General features: G+C 40.3%; 1 protein-coding gene across 12 annotated transcripts in view; it reads right to left on the minus strand.

The window, feature by feature from the left end:
* REPS1 (RALBP1 associated Eps domain containing 1) overlaps positions 1-16,411 on the minus strand; it is a 78,195-nt gene extending 61,784 nt beyond the window's left edge. For 6 of the 12 annotated variants that reach the window (XM_057739795.1, XM_057739796.1, XM_057739794.1 and 3 more), the window contains exons 1-2: positions 16,247-16,411; positions 5,318-5,407 (exon numbers count right to left, since the gene is read on the minus strand). In XM_057739795.1, coding sequence (XP_057595778.1) covers positions 5,318-5,407; positions 16,247-16,399 — 243 coding nt within the window. In that variant the 5' untranslated portion in view covers positions 16,400-16,411. The remainder of the gene's footprint in view (positions 1-5,317; positions 5,408-16,246) is intronic. The other 6 variants (XM_057739802.1, XM_057739801.1, XM_057739800.1 and 3 more) reach the window with 1 other exon arrangement.
* Between the last annotated feature and the right edge of the window lie 3,160 nt (positions 16,412-19,571).

Below are 19,571 nucleotides of genomic sequence, written 5' to 3' on the forward strand. Positions count from 1 at the left end.
TTAAGGGGTAGGGTGGGAGGAATAGAAAAGTTAGGTTACTATTATAGACAGTAGAGAAGAAATCTGGGTCATTTGTTATTTGGCAGTAAAAGGAAGAAGAAAAATAGGAAGGCAGCTAGATGGGCGTGCAGGGTCAAACGAATAACACAGGAAGCAAAAAGGAACACTATGTAGAAAATAACCATGATACAATACAATTAGTAACTATGACAATTCTGTTTTCACCCTTTGTTAGGTGTGAGAAACACCTATGTTTGGATTCACTCCAGAAACAAGTCTTGGGGTAATCTACAGAAATGTGATTAGGGAAGTAAAAGATTTCTATCTCTAGGGGTTTTAAACTGTGGGTAGTAATAGAAAACCTAACTATAAACTCCCTTCCTCTGGTTATTAAGTCCTTAGCTTCCTAAAGGCAGGCACAGAATATAGTAGGCTCTTAGATTTCAAATGTTTAATATCGGCAGTTTCTACCATTCCTGTAAAGTTTACATTGACCGTGACAAGTAATATAATCTGTAATTGTGACATGGCGCAAATCTCTGGCCTGTGCTCGGGAATGTGCAATTGCTGTGTGATACCATGTGAGTGTGCCCAGCACCCTCCCTCTAAATGGATCTGTCTTCTCCTTTCAGCCAGGTACACTGGAACTGGACAGAGGCTGTGCTTTATTATATTTTATAAAGAAAATATAAGCAATAGTGCCAAGATATCCAGATTACACCATCATTTGTTTCAGTTGCCAATAAAGTCCTATTTTGTTTCTTTTTAAACTTCTTACATTCTGCTATTAAAAAAAAAAAAGAATAGGAAAAAAAAAGGTTCTGAAAGGGAGGGAGAGGGAACTGGCAATGTTGGTCAGCAAAGCTACAAAGTCAAAACTCAGAGAACTCTGTGCTGTTTGTTCCTGTTCTTGCCGCCTCCTTCTCTTCTCATGCCCAGAATGTTGATTGGGGTGGGGAAAGAGTACAGCGCTAGCAGTGGAAAATCCAAGGCTGCAAGCTTCACCACCCCCACTTTTTACTTCCCTGGGTGAGGAGCCCAGAATCGCCTTAATTCACCACCCCAATCACGTCCATGGATGCACAGCAGTAACAGAGCTAAGCAACTGGCTTCCCTAAATAGTTAGCTCTGTTTTCTAAACAGCTACTATGTACTTTTGCTGCTCTAAATAATCATGAGATCATGAAAGAAAAGAAACCTGAATGTTATTCTCGATTTACTTACAATATGGTTGGGATGTTAATATCCTGGAAAAGCAGTTACGCGATGACATAAATGAACAGAAAGCAATAACAGTGCAAAACATATACAGAAGAACAGGTAGGAGGCAAATGAGACTCGCAGACAGAGGGTAAGGTTGTTCAAATGACATTTCCAAAACATACAAAAGCTGATAAGGCACAGTGTGAAAAGGGGGGAGGATGGAAGCATGGAAGACAGGGAGGCTACTGCAGATGAAAAAAGTAACATAATGGAAAAAATAAAAACAAAAACTAACAAGTAACTGTGAGAAACAAAACACATTTGCTGGGTTAGAAAGCAAAGTCCACGCTAGAAGAATAATCAGAAACAAGACTGTGAGCGGTGGGAGTGGGAGTGAGTCCGTAGGTAACTTTTAAGGCTGGGTAAGCATGACTACTCAGATTTGACATGTTCTCCCTATCCCCATGCATTTCAGGAGAATGCTATGCTTTCCTCCAAAGGAGTCTACTAAAGTAAAGGAGAAACCACTGTCCTGTTTCTTATTTAGATTACTTCTCTACCACTATTTGCTCATTGTCAGGTTCAAGAATTAGAAATTATACCTCTGAAAGGCAGAGAATTTCATGCGAGTTTACTACTAAAGTGAACTATGATATCTTTAAATATAAAAAATTAAAAGAACAGCCTTGAGGTACAATAGCTTAAAGTTATTAATATGCATGTTCACTATATCTGACTAAAGTCACCTAAACAACTTCAAACGTATTAGCTTACTCACAGTCTAATTGAAAGATCTATACAATCAGGTCAGAGGTTCCACGATTGTTCAAAATGGCTCATTCCCTGTTGCTGGGATTTTTTTTTAAGCGCTATGACAAAATGAAGAGCTTAGGCTAGGACCCATCAAGGTACTGATGAGGAGTGAAGCCCTGCAGCAGAAATTAACCAGTCCAATAAGATCTGGGTGCCTATCATAAGCAGAGTGATCTGAGGAAAACAAGGATAAGCTAGCGCTTGCCTTCAAATTGCTTGTCACCTATCAAGGATAACATATATACATGAACAGGAAGCTAGAAGTACAAGTCGTATACAGGTACAAACATACACAACAGTGTGGGAAGGTTACAGAAAGGGGGTTATCTGGTTGGGAGGATTAGAAGAAAGTTCAAGGAAGCAGGATGTCAAACTAAAACAAAACATAAGTGGTATCCTATTATGTTTTTTGAATTATTATTTTAAATACATTTCTAATTTCATGAAAACAATACATTGTTTTTTATGAACATCAAGATTTTCCTTGATGATTCAGATTTTTAAGATAGATACTACATCTGGTATAAAAATTTTGAAGGAAACTAAAGGACTATAAAAAAATAAGTTAGGGACTTCCTAGGTGGCGCCATGGTTAAGAATCCGCCTGCCAATGCAAGGGACATGGGTTTGAGCCCTGCTCTGGGAAGATTCCACATGCCACAGAACAACTAAGCCCACGTGTCACAACTATTGAGCCTGTGCTCTAGAGACCGTGAGCCACAACTATTGAGCCCATGTGCCCCAACTATTGAAGCCCATGCGCCTAGAGCCTGTGCTCCGCAACAAGAGAAGCCACTGCACAGAGAAGCCTGCGCACCACAATGAAGAGTAGCCCCCACTCGCCACAAATAGAGAAAGCCCGTGTGCAGCAACAAAGACCCAACACAGCCAATAAATAAAATAAATAAGTTTATTAAAAAAAAAGTTAGTTTGCAAATATCTCAATATAGAGAACTCATCAAGAGAAGGATTTGCTCTGGATTCCAAGGAAAAATATTGAATAAATAAAACCTCAGTGTAGAGAATATAAAAGAAAAACCTGTAGGATTTAGTCAAAAGTCTAAATTAGAACATATTTTTGAAAGAGTAATGTACCAACCTGTTAGGAAGCAATCCAACTTTCACTCATGCCTCCATGAAACCCAATCTTGAGTTTGGTGGCATGTGACAGACTACTCTTTCCATGACACTTTCCTTCCTTGTTTCTCTGCTCCTTTCCCTCCACTGCCTCAGGCAGCTACCACCCACCTCAGGCTTCCATTTGCTCCCTCCTTTCTTTCATTCCACAAATTCATCCTGGCTGATCTTATTTATACCTATGGCATAAACTGCCACTCCTATGCTAAAGAGATCCAAATCAGGTTATCAAGAACCTTCTCCTAAAGTTTCAGTCCTCTGGAGAAGCAGGTCCTCATAAAAGTCAAACAAATTAATGTTACATAGATTTCCTAGAGGAGACATGGACTAACTCTGACTTAGCAGATATAAGCATTCTGTTTAGCCATCTTTCAGAATGTTACTTGTGTTTTAGAGTGTTGTGTTTTATATAAAAATAGTTTTAAGTTTTATCCCTTTATTTCAATAAAATTATTAATTTACATAGCAAACTACTGAAAAAAAAACAATAGTATCTAAGTAAATGTAGCAGAAGGATCTATTTTTAAGTTTTATTTACAAAACTATTCCAAGACACTGCTGAAAGACATGGATAAACAGGACTTGTTTTAACTCTTAGAGTCTAACAGGACTCACAGTGGTACAGGGAATCCACAAGCTGGTGTGGGGCCCTCAGCATGACCTGTAAATGTCAAATAACTCCAAAGAAGAAATTTGGGAATTTAGAATATTTGAGAGATATACTAGAGAATAAGGATATGAGCATGTAAGAGGGATAATAAGTATTTAATTATATACTATTTAGGAAGTAGAGCATAGTGGCTAAAAAACAGACTAGTTAAATCTCAGCTCTACCACTTAGGAGCTGTTTGACCTTGGAGAAATGACCTGTCCTTTCTTCATCTTCATTTTAAAAGCAGGGATGATAAATTGTACCCACTTCACAACACTGATAATTAAATGAATTAATATTTGTAAAGGGATGCAAACAGTACATGACACATAGTAGGCACTACACCAGCATTTATTATTACTATTATCATTTGAATCGGGTGCAATATACATTCAAGTTAGTGATAAGCAAACACATTTTGGGGGAAAAAAAGTGAATGCTCACTCATTCTACACTCAACAAATACTGAATACCAACAATGCGCCAGAGATATAGTTGTGAACCAGACAGGAACGGTGACCCCTCTGCTAGGTTCTTGGAGCTTAGGAGAAAGATTTCAGTTTTCCAGAAGGACAGGAACCATGTCTCTTCCATTCACCTCTACATACTCTGTGCCCCTGGTGCATACCCTGAGGCATAATAGGTGTTTAACAGTATTTGTTGAATTAATGAATGATGTAATTATAAGATTTTAAATAGAAAAAAGTATGCTGAATATATGGAAAGAATTCAATAGAACCATCCCTGAAGAAATGGTGCAGCAACGCTACAGGATAACTCACCCTCAAGGAATTTATCCACACATCTACTAATTCTTGAGTATCATGAGAGCATTCAATTTCTTATTAATGGAATGGGGATAACAATATTTGGCAGGCTTATATTATAAAGATTAAAAGAGATCTTGTGTTAAATGAGAAGCACAAAGCTGCAATGAGACGCTGATGGTAAAGGGTAGGCTAGACTCTTCTAGCTCTGAGGCTCATTCTTCAGCTAAATGCAATTACTTTGTTTTGGAGGTTGCTAGCAAATAGCTAAGACCTCTTACTTTAAATGTGCAAATACCTTTTGGGTTTAACATTCAAGGTTCAACTCTCTGGAGGCTGGAATAAGTTCAGGTAAAGAAACATTACACTTCCTCATCTACCTTGCCTTCCTAACAGTCTCAAGATAATTTAAGAAAACTTCTCAAGTCATAAGTGAGAACAACTAAATCTCTACACAAAAGTGCAATTTACCATCTATTCTGAAAGGACATTTCAAATACAGTAAGTTTGCATCCCTCATTTTTACTGAATGGTCTCATTCAGGAACCAGAACCAAGTTTGCACAAGCTTCTAAAGCCACCCAGCTGCTGCTCTCAAGCTTTCAAATGCCCATTAAACCTTGCTGCCCAGATGGACTGAACATGACATGCATGGATGTGCTCACTCAGCACATCCCACTTCAGAACATTGCCTTCAAATAAACTAGGCCCCTCCTCACTGCTTTATTTCTGTTAGCGGTTATTACCATTCTGCAAGCCATGTAGCTCAAAACCTCAGCATCATCCTTCATTTCAGTCTTTTGGTGATAAAACTTCACTTCAGGAGGACAAATCCTCTAATTACACAGTAAAAGGGAAAAACACAGGCATTATTCATAGGAGCAAAGGATTGGGGGCAGTGTATTAAGTTCAACGCAACAAAAACAACAAAAGGTATAGAGCTGGGTTTGAAGAACAATAGAGAGTTTTTTTTACTACTATTAAAGCCAAGATTCTACAAATTATGAGTTTTCCTTAACAGAGCAGAGCTTGAGTGAACGAAACTTCTTTGATCACCCTCTGAGAACCAGGCAACTACACTAGATGTTTACATGTTACTTCACTGTGGCATTACGAAACTTGTGGATTCGGTATCATCCTCAGTCTACAGATGAGGAAATGGGAGTCTTCAAGAGAGGTTTAGTTACTTGCTCAGAGCAAGAAATTTAATAAACACTGAGATGGAGATTCAAATCTAGAACTGTCACATTCCTAAATATATGCAATTTTGACCATACTCAATACTTGCTGATGCAGAAAATTACAAGTGTTGTAAGTACTTTTCTATGAAATATAATTAAGTGCTTTAGAAAAAACATGAATTCTTCTAAATCAACTATTAATAACATATTATACCAATAAACACTCTCTAGTTTAAATAGTCAAACCTCTGATTCTTCTAGTTACAAATGAGACATCAAGAAAAATCAAAAATACTCTTGAATAGTTTCTAGACAATAATTTCTTAATGACATATTTCTATTTCCACATACATTTTACATAATCCACAGATGAGAAGTAATAATCACTCTTAGATCAGCACTCTCAGCAACTATTTTTTATCCAAAGGAGCACATTAATATAACATGGGTCAAGAGCTATGTACTTATGCAAACTCAGATTGGATACAGCAATTTAGAGATACTACAAAGACAACAAAATCAGTGCCTTGAAGTTAACAGAAGTTTTTTTTTTTTACATGATAGTGACAGCAATTATTTCAACAAAAGAAAGCAACTAGAAGTAGTCCCATAGATTGAAATCACTATTTCATTAAAATTATTACTTACTGAGCACAATTATTTCAAACAAATTATTTTTGAAGTATATTTCTGTAATTTTCCATAAAATTAAGATATGAGTTAAATGTATATGAAGTCAGCATACCACCCAAAGTCAACAGATAGAAACTGATTTCCATTATTTCAAATCACAATTTTTTCAGCCCCTTCTTAATCTATTAAATAACATACTTATATATACTCAGTTGTAATGAATCTTCATATGGCAATCCCCTCCATACATTATATCTATTGATATATCACCTTTCATATGATATTCAACACACAAATGCATGACCAAATGCCAGATTACATTAAGTTACTTGAAGTTTTCTAATTAAAATTATATAGACAGCACAAAGCGTCCTTCATTCTCTACCACCGTCACCTGCACATTCTCCAAGATGCCTATTTTAGGCATTCTCCTCACCCTCCAAATTGTTGAAGTTTTTATTTACAGCTTTGATGTATAATTTATAAATAAAAAAATTCAACCATGGTAACTATACAATTCACTGAGTTTTAAGAAAATTTATCGAGTTGTACATCATCACTACAATCCAATCTTAGAACTTTTCCATCACATCACCCCCAAAATTTTCCTTCAGTGTTTCCACTCCTACCCTGGCCTCAGGTATCCACTGTTCCGCTTTTCTAGATATTTCATATAAATGCAGCCACACCATATGTACTCTTTTATGTTTGGCTTCTGTCAAACATAAAACTTATGTTTTTGATATTCATCTTTCCTGTAGCATTTACCAGTAATTTGTTCCTACATTACGGAACTGTATCCCACTGTATGGATATACTATATTTTGTTTATCACCATTTGAAGGACATTTGGATTGCTTTCCAATTCTTGACTACTGAGAATAATACTGCTAAAATGGACATTTACAATTCTTTGTGTGCACATATCTTCATTTCTGTTCCTAAGAGTGGAACTGCTGGTTCATACAGTAAGCATATGCTTAATTTTTTAAGAAACAGCCAAACGTTTCCAAATTCGCTGTACTATTTACATTTCCAAGAGTAGTGTATAAGGATTCCAGTTTTTCCACAATACCAGTATTAGGTAATGTTACTCTTCTAAATTAGAGCCATTTAAGTGGGTGTGTGACAATGTATTATTGCAGTTTAATTTGCATTTCCTTAATGACTAATGATGTTGAACATCATTTCATATGCTTATTGGACATTCATAATATCTCCTTTAGTGAAATATCTATTAAAGTCTTTTGTCCATTTTTAATTGGTTTTTTCTTTATAACTGAGTTTTAAGATTTCTTTACATAATCTAGATTAAAGACCTTTACCAAGTTTGTAATACACAAATATTTTCTGCGAGTCTGTGGCTTGTCTTTTTATCTTATCTTCTAAAGTGTAAAAAGTTTTAAAACTTTATTAAAGAAGTCCAATTTATCAGTTTTTTCTTTTATGATTCATGTTTCTGGTGTCATATCTAAGAACTCTGCCTAACACAAGGTCACAAAGATTTTCTCTATGTAATCATTTAGGATTTTTATAGCTTTAGGTTTTACAATTACATATTTACAAAGTCTATGATTTATTTTGAGATAATTTCACGTACGGTGTGAAGTATATAAAGCAGTATGTCTAAATCCATGTTTTTAAACATACAATATCCCATTGTCCCAGCACCATTTGTCGAAAAGACTATCCTTTCCCCAATGAACTGTCCTGACACTTTTTCAAAAACCAAGTGATCATAAATACAAGGGTTAATTTCTGGACTTTCAATTCTGTTCCACCGATCTATAATGCTTATCCTTATGCCAGTCACAGTCTTGATCACTGTAGATTATAGAAGTTTTAAAATTAAGCAGGGTAAGTCTCCTATTTTGCTTGTTTTCAAAAATATTTTGGCTATTCTAGATCCTTTGCATTTCCTTATAAATTTTAGGATCAGCTTGACAATTTCTACAAAGAGTCAGTTTGGGGACTGCCATCTTAAGATTCAATCTTCCAATCTATGAATGCCATTTATTTAAATCTTATTTAGGGGAATTCCCTGGCAGTCCAGTGGTTGGGACACCATGCTCTCACTGCAGAGAGCCTGAGTTCAATACCCTGGCCATGGAACTAAGATCCCACAGGCCGAGGGGTGTGGCAAAAAAAAAAAAAAAAAAAAACCCAAACAAAAACCCGAAAAAACTTATTTAATTTCTCTCAGTAATGTTTTGTAATATAAACATCTTTGTATTTTTTTTGTTAAGTTTATTCCTAAATATTTTATTCTTCTTGATGCTATTCTGAATAGATTCCCCCCCCCACCCATCTTTTGAAATTGTGGAAGTTATCCACTTCCTATCAAAGAACTGTTAACCTGTGCAATCAGGATCCTAGACCATTCTTGCTTTCTCAAGGACTTCTCTCCTCATCTTCCTTCTCTTCCTCCCTTCCTTCCCTAACAACTAAAACCATGCTGCAGTATGTCTTGTATACTCAAAAAAACAAAGACTTCCTTTACATCCTCATACCTCTGCTTCAGCCCCGTGTCTGTTTCCTTTAACTTCTTTAAACTCAGTTTCTAGTTCCTGGGCATTGCGTATCCCTCAAGTCACTCAAATCTGGCTTCCATCTCTACCAGTCTATGACACTGGCTCACTGTAGTCACTGATGACCTTTAGGTTGCCAAATCCAACGACCATATTCCTGCCCATATCTTCTCAACCTCTCAGCCAAACTCAATAGTTAAGTATCTCTTTCTTGAAATATTTGCATTACCTGGCATCCACAACATGACCCAAAACATATTCCCAATTTCCCTATAACCACTGGGGTTGTCCTTATCCTCCTTCCTAGAGGCCTTCCAGTTTATCCTAAAACTTAGAAATGTGCAGCATTCCTCAGGGTTATATTTCTAACCAATCCTTCTTTCCTCTCTATAGTCTCTTCTCACTTGATTTCACCTATTTTCATGGCTTTGAATATCACTAACACACTAATAAGCTTCAAATTGACATCTCCAAGCCAAATATCTGAGTTCCTCAACATTTGTTGGTCCTCTCTGATGGAGGCCTACTTCACAATCTCACAGGCTTCTGAGAACTTCAGATTGACAAAAGAAAACTCCTGACTTCACCCTTATCCCCCACCCAAATAAAACAAAATACCCTCAAAAACCCATTCCTCTCCCAGCCATCCAATAATGGTCACTTTCAGCAACATCCCTGAATTCTTCCCCCCATTATATTCCATATCCAATCCATTATCAAGTCCTCCAATTTCTACCATCTACAAATATCTCAGATATGTCCATTCTTCTCCATCCTACTGCCACCTCACTAATCTAAGCCGTCACTGCCCCCTATCTGAATTACTGCATGTCTAGTGGCCAATCTGTTTTGCTTGCCCCAGTATTCTCTCCTCTACACAACAGGGTAACCTTCGACAAATTTAATTCAGATGCTGCTACTGCTCTGAATATAAACTTTCAGTGTTTTATAATCCAAACTCTTTATCCCTGTGCACAAGGCCCTGCAGCATGTGGTCCCTGCCATTCTTTCCTCTTGCCCACAGTGCTGCAGCTTTTCACCTCCTCAAATACACTGAGCTCTTCACATCCCTTCTATGTGAAACATCTCATTCTCACTCCCTTACCCTGCCCCCGTCTCCTCAGAGAGGCCTTCCCTTACACCTAAGTAGGTCCCCATAGCCTCCCGCAATTCCCTATTAACACGGTTCTTTGCCTTTTTAACATTACCACAAGTTATAATCCATGAAGGTGGAGAAGATTTCTGAGTTTTCACCACTGCATACGCTACCCAAATATAAATAGTAGCCATGAAGAAGTATTTACTGAAAGAATACAAAACTGATTGAAGAAACACCTATGTTCAGCTTTCCCAGGTCTGCCTACTGTTCCTGAAAACTGTCCTAATGTAGAGTTCCACGGGATGAGCTTGACTAGGTTAGGCGAAGGCTGGCAACCTCAAATTACATGCAAATTTTTGTGTAACTATGTTTTCTAAGCAGATGTCCAGAATGTGCACCAGAATCTCAAGGAATCCACAACCAAAAAAGCGGTTAGAGGGAAATACACAGTCTAATAAACTCTGTCTTCATCATTTAATAAGAGAGATGCAAATTCAACATGGAGTCAATTCTTAAAATGAAGAGATGTGATTTAAGCCTTTTAAGTCCTATAATTTATCAAACTGCAACAAAATTTGGTATATGGTATGAATTTAAAGATTTCTAAGTCAAAGTTATTATTACATCCTGATTTTTATGTTATGCCTATATATGCAGCCCATCAGCCATAAATTCCTTACACAGAGGTAGAGGGAAAAGCCAAATCAAGACACACCTATCACAGGAAAGGCTACAGAAAATGAAACTTTTATCAGGGAAAACATCAGAAATGCCAAGTCTTATCACCCATTTCAAATTCTCACTGGCCAGACACCTTGAAGAACTAAGTATTGGGTTGGCCAAAAAGTTGGTTCAGGTTTTTCCTGAACACTCATTTAGAGCTCTGTCAAAACGCCTAGCTTGAATCTCAAGATACTAAGACTTTAACTCTGGGCTACTGGCTAAAAAAAGAAAAAGACTAAAAGTACATTATAACATAGGAAAGAAAAAAATTTTAAGTAAATATGACACTACAGAAAGCCATTAAGTGTGACTTCTTTCACAAACACTATGTTTTTCAACCGTGTAAAGTGTCTGTTTAAGGTTAAGATTATTTTTATAAGACTTCCTAGGTGGCACAGTGGTTAAGAATCCGCCTGCCAATGCAGGGGACACAGGTTTGCCAATGCAGGGAACACGGGTTCAAGCCCTGCCCTGGGAAGATCCCACAAGCCGCGGATCAACAAAGCCCGTGAGCCACAACTACTGAGCCTGTGCTCTAGAGCCCATGAGCCACAACTATTGAGCCCATGTGCCACTACTACTGAAGCCCACATGCCTAGAGCCCGTGGTCCTCAACAAGAGAAGCCACCACAATGAGGAGCCCACATACCACAATGAAGAGTAGCCCTCGCTCACCACAACCAGAGAAAGCCCGTGCACAGCAACAAAGACCCAAAGTAGCCAATAAACAAAGTAAGTAATTTATAAAACAAATGAAAAAACCTCACTAAGAGATTATTTTTATAGTTTGTTATAATTATTTTAGTGATTACAAATGAAAAAAAAAATCACTACTCCAGAACAACAAACCTGACATTTATTTTTTACTAAGTTTACAACTTTCAAATAATTTATGACGTATTAAGTTTGTAACTTTCAGTGCATTAATGAGGCTCTGCTTCTCTATTTTAATCCTATCACTAATGAGTAGATCATATAATTGAACAAATTTCAAGAGAAAGACAAAATGGTTTATGTTTCATTGCTATCACTTTCCCCCCATTAAACTAATGTGTTATTCAAATATTCTACCAAGATATTGCTCAACACAAATGAACTAAAATATTTTCTCTGCCTCATTAATAGGGTACATTGCTTATAATCTTCAATAAAAGAACAGTTAGTACTAGAAGCTATTTATCAAGCTATTATGCATTCAAAGTCTGTATGAAGTTTTAAAACACTACCCAAAGTAGAAATTTTAAGTAAAAGCTACATAAGCATACTGATTAGTGTGGTAAATAGCATACCTTCCCTAATGTTTAAAAAAATTAAATAATTCTGAAGAAGATTATTTTTAAGCCACTGAATATTTTCTTGCTCAGCAGACAGCAAAATTCCTTATAATTAAATCCTGCGAGCCAGATATTTCTCCCCCTAGTCCTGTTCCTCTCTGGTGTGGAGCATAATTCTATAAAGCTTTAGCTCATTCACTTTATCTATTAACACAATGTCTCCCCAAAATGAACCCTTAAACTCAGAACAGGTTTTACTCTGATATGCCAGAGCAAGTGTTATGAACATTCCTCAAGATGTTTGACAGCTGTAGCAATGTGAAACTCAGGAATCTTCCTATTTCTCTTAAGTGACTGTTTCCAAACATCACTGTACATAAAATTATCTTGCAAAGGAGGATATCCACATATAACTCAATCAAGTAATTTTAAATCTCTACTCTTCATAAGAACTATGGGCAAACCAACTACCTGAACAGCGAAAAGTAAGAAAGAGCTGAGAGATGGCAAGAAATAATGGTAAAAGAGAGGTGCTCTATTCACTAACTCGTTAACTTCTCTGCCTATCAAGTTCCTAGTTAATAAATAAGAATAATACTTCACAGGGTTCTTGCAAAGATCAAATGAGTTCTTGCATGAAAATGATCTGCCCAGTAAAAGAACATAATAGGCACTCAACAAATGCCAGCTCCTTCCTCCTTCAGTTCTGGGGCCTCTGTTCTTTGTTCTCTATATTCATTCCCCTAGATGACTCAGCCTTCTCATGACTTTTATTAACAAATGCTGAAAACTACCACATTAATCAAAGCCCTGATGTGTAAATGCATGCCAATGGTGTGAGAAGCTGTCTGGCCTCTACCTCCAAGATACTCAGGTGAGAAATGCAGAGGAGAGACCCCAAACACATGCACTTCTCTGTAAGAACCAGCATTCAGTTTGGACAAATCACACATTTCCAAATATCTCCTGGAGATCTGCATTGCCATCTCAAAATGCCTGAAATCAAACTCATCACTAGCTCTTTAAAAAAATCAGGCCCTCTTCCTGCCCCTTTTGTAATTGTGAGTGGTATCCAACAGAGAATAACCCTTGCCCTCTTCTTCTCTCATCAAAACATCACCAGATAACCCAGGCCCATCAAGTCTACCTTCATAACCCTACTGTGTCTTCAGCCTCATTTTCTGTACCACTATCCCCCAGAGTCCAGATCAGGTTTTCTTAATCTCGGTACTATTGACATTTTGGGCCAGATGATTCTTTGTTGTGGGGGCTGTCCTGTGCCTTGTAGGCTATTTAGTAGCACTCTTGCTCTATCTACTAGATGCCAGTAGAACTGCTCCCTCTCCCTGAGTTATGACAACCAAAAATGTCTCCAAATGCCTTCTGGGGGGAAAAAAATCACCCTCCCCATAGTCTCCCCCACTCCCACATTTGAGTTCCATGGCCCAGTTCCTCACCACTTCAGCTCCCAAATTTGAGAGACTCAGTCCCCAAATTCGTCTCCAGTTTCTTCCCTCTACTTCCAAGTTGCTCTGATCTCCTAAATGCCTCCCAAAGCACTGCTTTTATGAGTCAGTGCTCTTAAATCTACAACTCCCTGCCACCTTCACAATTAGTTCAAAGCTTTCCACCCAGCCTTTATAATCTGGTCTCAATTAAACACTATCCCACAAAGCGCCTCACATTGTGGCTACCCAGTAGCCCTTCAATAACACAGACCTGTACATCCAGCCCCTCCTTTTCTGTTCTACTGCTGTCATTCTGGTTTGGGTGCCTAGTATCTAGCATCCATTCCAGATCACTGCTCCAGGCTCCTTCCCCAGCCTCTACTCTCTTCCTTACTCAAAGTCAAAAACTATCAGTGAGTCTCCACTGCCTACTGAAATATGAAATCTGCCAGTTCTTTAGAATCTTTCTTAATGTAGTCTTTTTCTAACTCTACATTCCAAAACATACTCTAGCTTCGGCAAAACCTAACTATCTGCTAGTCCTTGCAAAGGCTCCTTCCCACACTTTCCACCTTTGGTAGTGTTTTTTCTCTGCTTGGAAGTCCTCTTCATCCCTCTGCACTAATTTAAGGCCCACCTGAATTAAGTCAAGAGGCCTTTCCCCATCATAACCTCCTTTATCCGTCTCTTAGGGCATTCACATTGCTTTATGTTACACATGAGTATTCCTGTAGTTTACAAGGTCCTTGAGAACTTCTTACTCCTCCTTTGATGCCCTGCAATGCCTAGTCCAGTGCTAAGTAAGCAACTAAGCCATTGCGTGTGAGTTGCCCCAAATGTTTCCCACTTACCAAGCAAGGGAGGGCTGTGTTTTCCGACAATCCTAAACTTCCATAAGGGAATTAAGTCCATATCCCTCTTTTGTTCCACATTTTATGCCTTAGGCCAATTTCTAAGTAAACTCCCATCAAGATACCCAGAAAGCTACAAGAATTCTGCTTCAGGGAGTTCCTACGGTTTCCAACTTGTAACTGAATCCTAAATATTTACGCTATTTAAATTCTCTCCTTATAGAAAAAGGTAACAGAAACTTATTTTTGAGTGTTAATAAAATTGAGCACAAGAAAATAACTTGATTGAATTAAACATATTTTAAGCAAAGGTTAAATAATGCTAATTTGTATTCTAAATAATATAAACTCCTAAAGTCTTCACGTACCATTAAAAATGTGAAAGTTTATTTCAGCTCCCCCCACTCCAAAGACATAAGCCAAATAGAACATAGGTTTCCCCTTATTTTTAGTTTTTTAATGACTTGAAAGTATTTCTACAAAAAGAGCAAAATCACTGGTGAGCATGTTCCGACCAGACGTATTCCTGTAAATCTAACTCCAAAGCCACACAGGGAGCGTACAGTACCCACAGAGCCACCATCCTGCGTTAGCAGGGGTCGGCAACTACAGGCCCCGTTTTGTATGCTGCTGAGCTAAGAATGATTTTTGCCTTTTTAAAGGGTTGTAAGAACAAAAACAAGGAACATACATACAGAGACTGTACGTGGCTAGCAGAGCCTAAAAGTCTCTTTTCAGCATAATGAATATGAGACTCCCAGCTGCTCATATGTAAGACACCCAACTTTTCCTCCCCAAATTTTAAAAAATTTTTGTTTTTAAACAAACAAGATTATGCGAAAAGACAAAACTCATTCAATTCAGTCATAGCTAATGCACAGATAACTTCTAAAACAGAAGGAACCTGACCCTCATTCTAAGCACACTCATGCTTGAAGAGCTGCAAGTGCCCGGCCCAAAGTCGCACTGTGGGTTAACAGAGTGGGGTCAAGGACCCAGGCCTAAAAACTCCTGATGCAGTGCTCTCTGCAGTACACTACATCACACCTATGCACATGGCTGTAAGTTTTGGAGATCTGGATAAGTGGCTTGGATCATCATAAAGATGAAAACTTAAAACCTGTTCCTGATAAACGCTGTTTGGACAGACTCTTACTAGCAGCTATGAATCATTAAACAGTGACTTACATCAGTGCAGACCACATATACCAGATAAGAATTTCTACGAAGACTTCTATTTTAAAAGCAGATGTGATAGAGAAAGCTTAAAACTTACTCTGCTTGCTCTTTTTAAGGCTACAGATTGAGGCAAATACGCACCTTTGACTTCCAGTTGCTCAATACTTATCCACAACCCAATCCACAAGTTCCACCAAATGCTATCGAAGGCCAATGTATAAACTATCCAGTTTACATCAGCCTCGCATCCTATAAAGTTCTTTTCATACCTACTTGCAAGCTACCACCTAAAAGTTCAAAATTTTTAATCTCCCTAAGAATGTTCCCTAAAAAAAAAAAAAGTGGATACTAGGATCTAGGATTCAAAAACATGGTAACAATCCAAGATCTTTCATCTGAAGTTGCTCTTCCAGTGTTGAAAAATACAGATTCTGAGGGCCAGCCGCGAGATACAGGACTTACGCTCTCCAAAGATAATACACAGACCCCCCCTTCCCAACCCCCACTATATCTTCGCATGACTTTTGTCCTCGAAGAGCGACCCCCTCCCCCTCCGGAGTCCGGGCCGCCCGGGCACCTGCGGCCCCGGCCCGCAGCGGAGGAAACCGGGGGAACCTGTCCACCGCCGGCCCTTGTGGAAACGGCGCCCACACCCACGCCGCAGAGGCTGGCGCCTGGAGGCCCGAGCCTCCGGGAAGCGACCCCCCCGGCAGCCGGCCGACCCCCGGACGCGGCGAGAGGGGAGGGCGGCGGCGTTACCTGGACGACCACGTCGTTGTGCAGCTGCGCGGCCCGGAACAGCTCCAGCACCCGCCCGTTGGCCTCCACCTTCTGGGTGCTCTCGATGTCGCAGTAGGAGAAGAGTTCCGAGTAGTATTTCTGCTCCGCATCGCTCAGCGTTAAACCTTCCATCTTCGCCTCCGCTCACGGCCACGCCGCCCCGCATGCAACACCCGGGACCCGGCCCCGCGACCCCGGCACGGCGGTGGCTGCGCGCCGCCTGGCCTCCTCCTCGCCCCCCGAAGCGGCGTGGAGCCCCGGCCTCGCGCGCGCGCGCGCGCGGGGGGCGTCCGAGCCAGAGTCCGGAGATCGCGGGGAGGGGGCCCGCCTGGGCTCGGCGCGCCGCCGCCTACGAGGCCCCGCGCGGTCCCGGGCTCGGCGCGGCGCGCGGCTCTGGCTCCGGCTCCGCCTCGGCGGCCGCGGGGAGGGAGGCGGGGGCCGCGGCGGCGCGAGGCCCGGGCGGACTCCGCCACCGCCCCCGCCGCGAGTTCGAGTCTCCCCGGCTCCCCGCCGCTTCCCCCCAGACTTCCCGCCTCGCTTTCCCCTTCCGTCCACGCCCCCAGAGCGGCAGCACTTCCCGAAAAGTTGTGGGGTTTCTAGTCTAAAGTTTCGGGGGCTCTGGGCTGAGCGCGGCCGCCGCTCCGCCTCCCTCCGCCGCCATTTACTGCGCCCCGGCCCGGCCCCCGACGCGACCGCACCGACACTGACAGCGGCAGCCGCGCTCCAGACCCGGATGTGAGGCCGGGAGGAGAGAGCGCGAGAGGGAGAGAGAAACACCCACCCGGCTGGCTCGGCCGCTCCCGGGAGAGGGGGGCCGTAGCGCCCCCTGGTGGCCGGAGCCCCGAGGCGGAGGGCCGAGCCGTCCTTGGCGCCCGGCGGGAGGAGCTGGGAGACCCCACCCCACCCCGCCGGGGAGCCCGGACAAGGGGGAAACAGCACGCAGCCCCTTCAGACCAGGAGAACTTAGCTACCGTCTGCAGTTTGGATTGTTTTAAAGGTTCTGGCACTAAATGGTTAATAAACATTGAGTAAAAGGGGAACGTTGTTCAGGTTATTATTATTGTATCCGTTGTACCGTTTTGAGGTCAGATGTTACTGAGGATCAATTCATTATTTCTGTGTGCTCTGAAGGGCTGTGAACATCGAATCCATCTGAGAACTCTCATCATATAGACACGAACCACTGAGACCTAACTCCCACTCTTGCTGCAAGCCATGTTTACCTGAGAAACAAAATTTTTGAATAGAGGGAAAAGCAGGCAAAGTTTTTCTCTTTGTACAAGATGCTTCTGATCACCAGGAACTTAGTGTCATAAATATACACCATCAGTTCTAAAAACCTGTTTAGACTCTGGGCAGACCACAGAGGTTTGCTCCTGCAACCCCTAATTTCCTCCTTTATGAAAATCATCTGGTTGCACTGTTCTATTCTGCACCTGTTTGAGAGGTGATTCTCAAGATATCTCAAATAGAATATTTTAACAAGAGTTTATCCTTAGCAAATAGGAAATATTTCAAAACCAGAAGCTGGGGCAGAATTAGAGAGATTTTTCAGTTTGGGTTTCTATTTTGTCTGCTACATGTTACTCCCCAGAGAGCTGATCTTACAAATGACCCACAGAAGGAAAGTATTACAGGTTCACAATCCTTTACCTGAAATTGCAAAATTCAAAGAGCACTGAAAATCCAAAGGTTTTCTGTTTGTTTTTTATAAACTTTGTAAGCAAACCTGCCACACCTCATTTGGAGGCAAAATCCCAACTCAACTCACATAGGCTATTTGTAGTCTTTATATATGCCATTTAGTGTCAATATTTATTATTTTACTCCAGGCTCTAATGGGCTGCTAATATACACAGAGTTATAGGTATTGCATTACCTTTCTTTTTTCAAAAAAGGAAGAGGGATTGTGGAGCTGTATCGGAATAGTAGCAATACAGCTATATATACTTACATATATAACAAGCCACTAGTCTCAAGTTTCTCCAGTTCTAAAACTTTAAATTTGCCACAGCAATACCTCACATGCCCCCACAGGACACCTACAAGAGGCGATCAGAGACCCACAGATGGCCTGTCTTCCAAAGGTGTGAAAGGGAGGAGCACATGAGGTAGGAATTGGCTCACAGTCTTCAACATCTTTTTCTCCACCACCTTTCCTAGGCCCTTAAGCTCTTTCCTGCCCCAGGGCCTTTGCTCCCGCCACCTGAAATACTCTTCCCACAGCCCCTTTGCATGGCTTGTTCTCTCACACCTCAGATCCCTGTACACATATCACCTCCTCAGAGAGAACTTCCCTCAACACCTGATCTAAAATAGCCCCCCTGCCACACTCTATTGCCTTAGATCGACTATTTTTCTTTATAGCACTTTTCACTACATGACATTAACATGTATTTGTTTACATTTTAAAAACTGAGACACAATTGACATACAATCTTTTTATCAGGGGGAGGGAGGAATCCTGAACATCAGCGCTAGTGAGGAGAGCTGTATCTGCGTAAAATCCCTCCAAGCACACTCATATTCCCTGTGGAAGCAGGAGCTCAGAAAACTAGAAAGCCTTGCACAAAGGAGAGACCTTCTCCATCCCCAGCCAGATACTGGGTTGACTCGGTGCTGGAGGTCTTGACAGTTTCACAAATAAAAGAGATGTTTCTCTATATCTGTTAATTAAATTTATATTTTCAGGTACAAAGGGGAAAAAAGATTTAACATACAGGCCCCTTAAGACCAATTCTAATTTCTTTCCTGTACATTTCTAGATATATCGATTTTAAAAAGTGACATCATGAGAAAGCTATTTTAAAACAGCTGGTCTATATTATACAGCTACAAATTTAAAGGTGCTGGTCTTCAGGTAAGATCAAATAGTTGTTACTGCTAGCAAATATCAACTGTTTTAAACTGGAAACCTCTTAAGTTTTTAAAATAAATTACATGCAGTAAAATTCATTGTTTCTGGTATACAGTTCTATGAGTTTTGACAAATGCGTAATGGTCACTTAACCACCACCAAAACCATGATGCAGAACCATTCCGTGTCCTCCCTAAGATTCCTTTGTGTTTCCCGTTTGTACTAACTCTGCCCTCTATACTCAGCTGCTGGCAACCACTGATTTGTTTTCTATTTCTATACATTTGCCTTTTCCAGGATGTCATGTAAATGGAATTACGTAGTAATCAGCATTTTGAATGTGAATTTCTTTCACATAACATAATGCATTTGAGATTCTTCCTTGATCTTCCTTATATAGTGGTTCATTTTTTTTATTGTTAAATGGTATTCTATTGTGTGGATAAT

This window comes from Hippopotamus amphibius, chromosome 6 (genome assembly GCF_030028045.1).
Source record: "Hippopotamus amphibius kiboko isolate mHipAmp2 chromosome 6, mHipAmp2.hap2, whole genome shotgun sequence".
Taxonomy (NCBI): Eukaryota; Metazoa; Chordata; class Mammalia; order Artiodactyla; family Hippopotamidae; genus Hippopotamus; species Hippopotamus amphibius.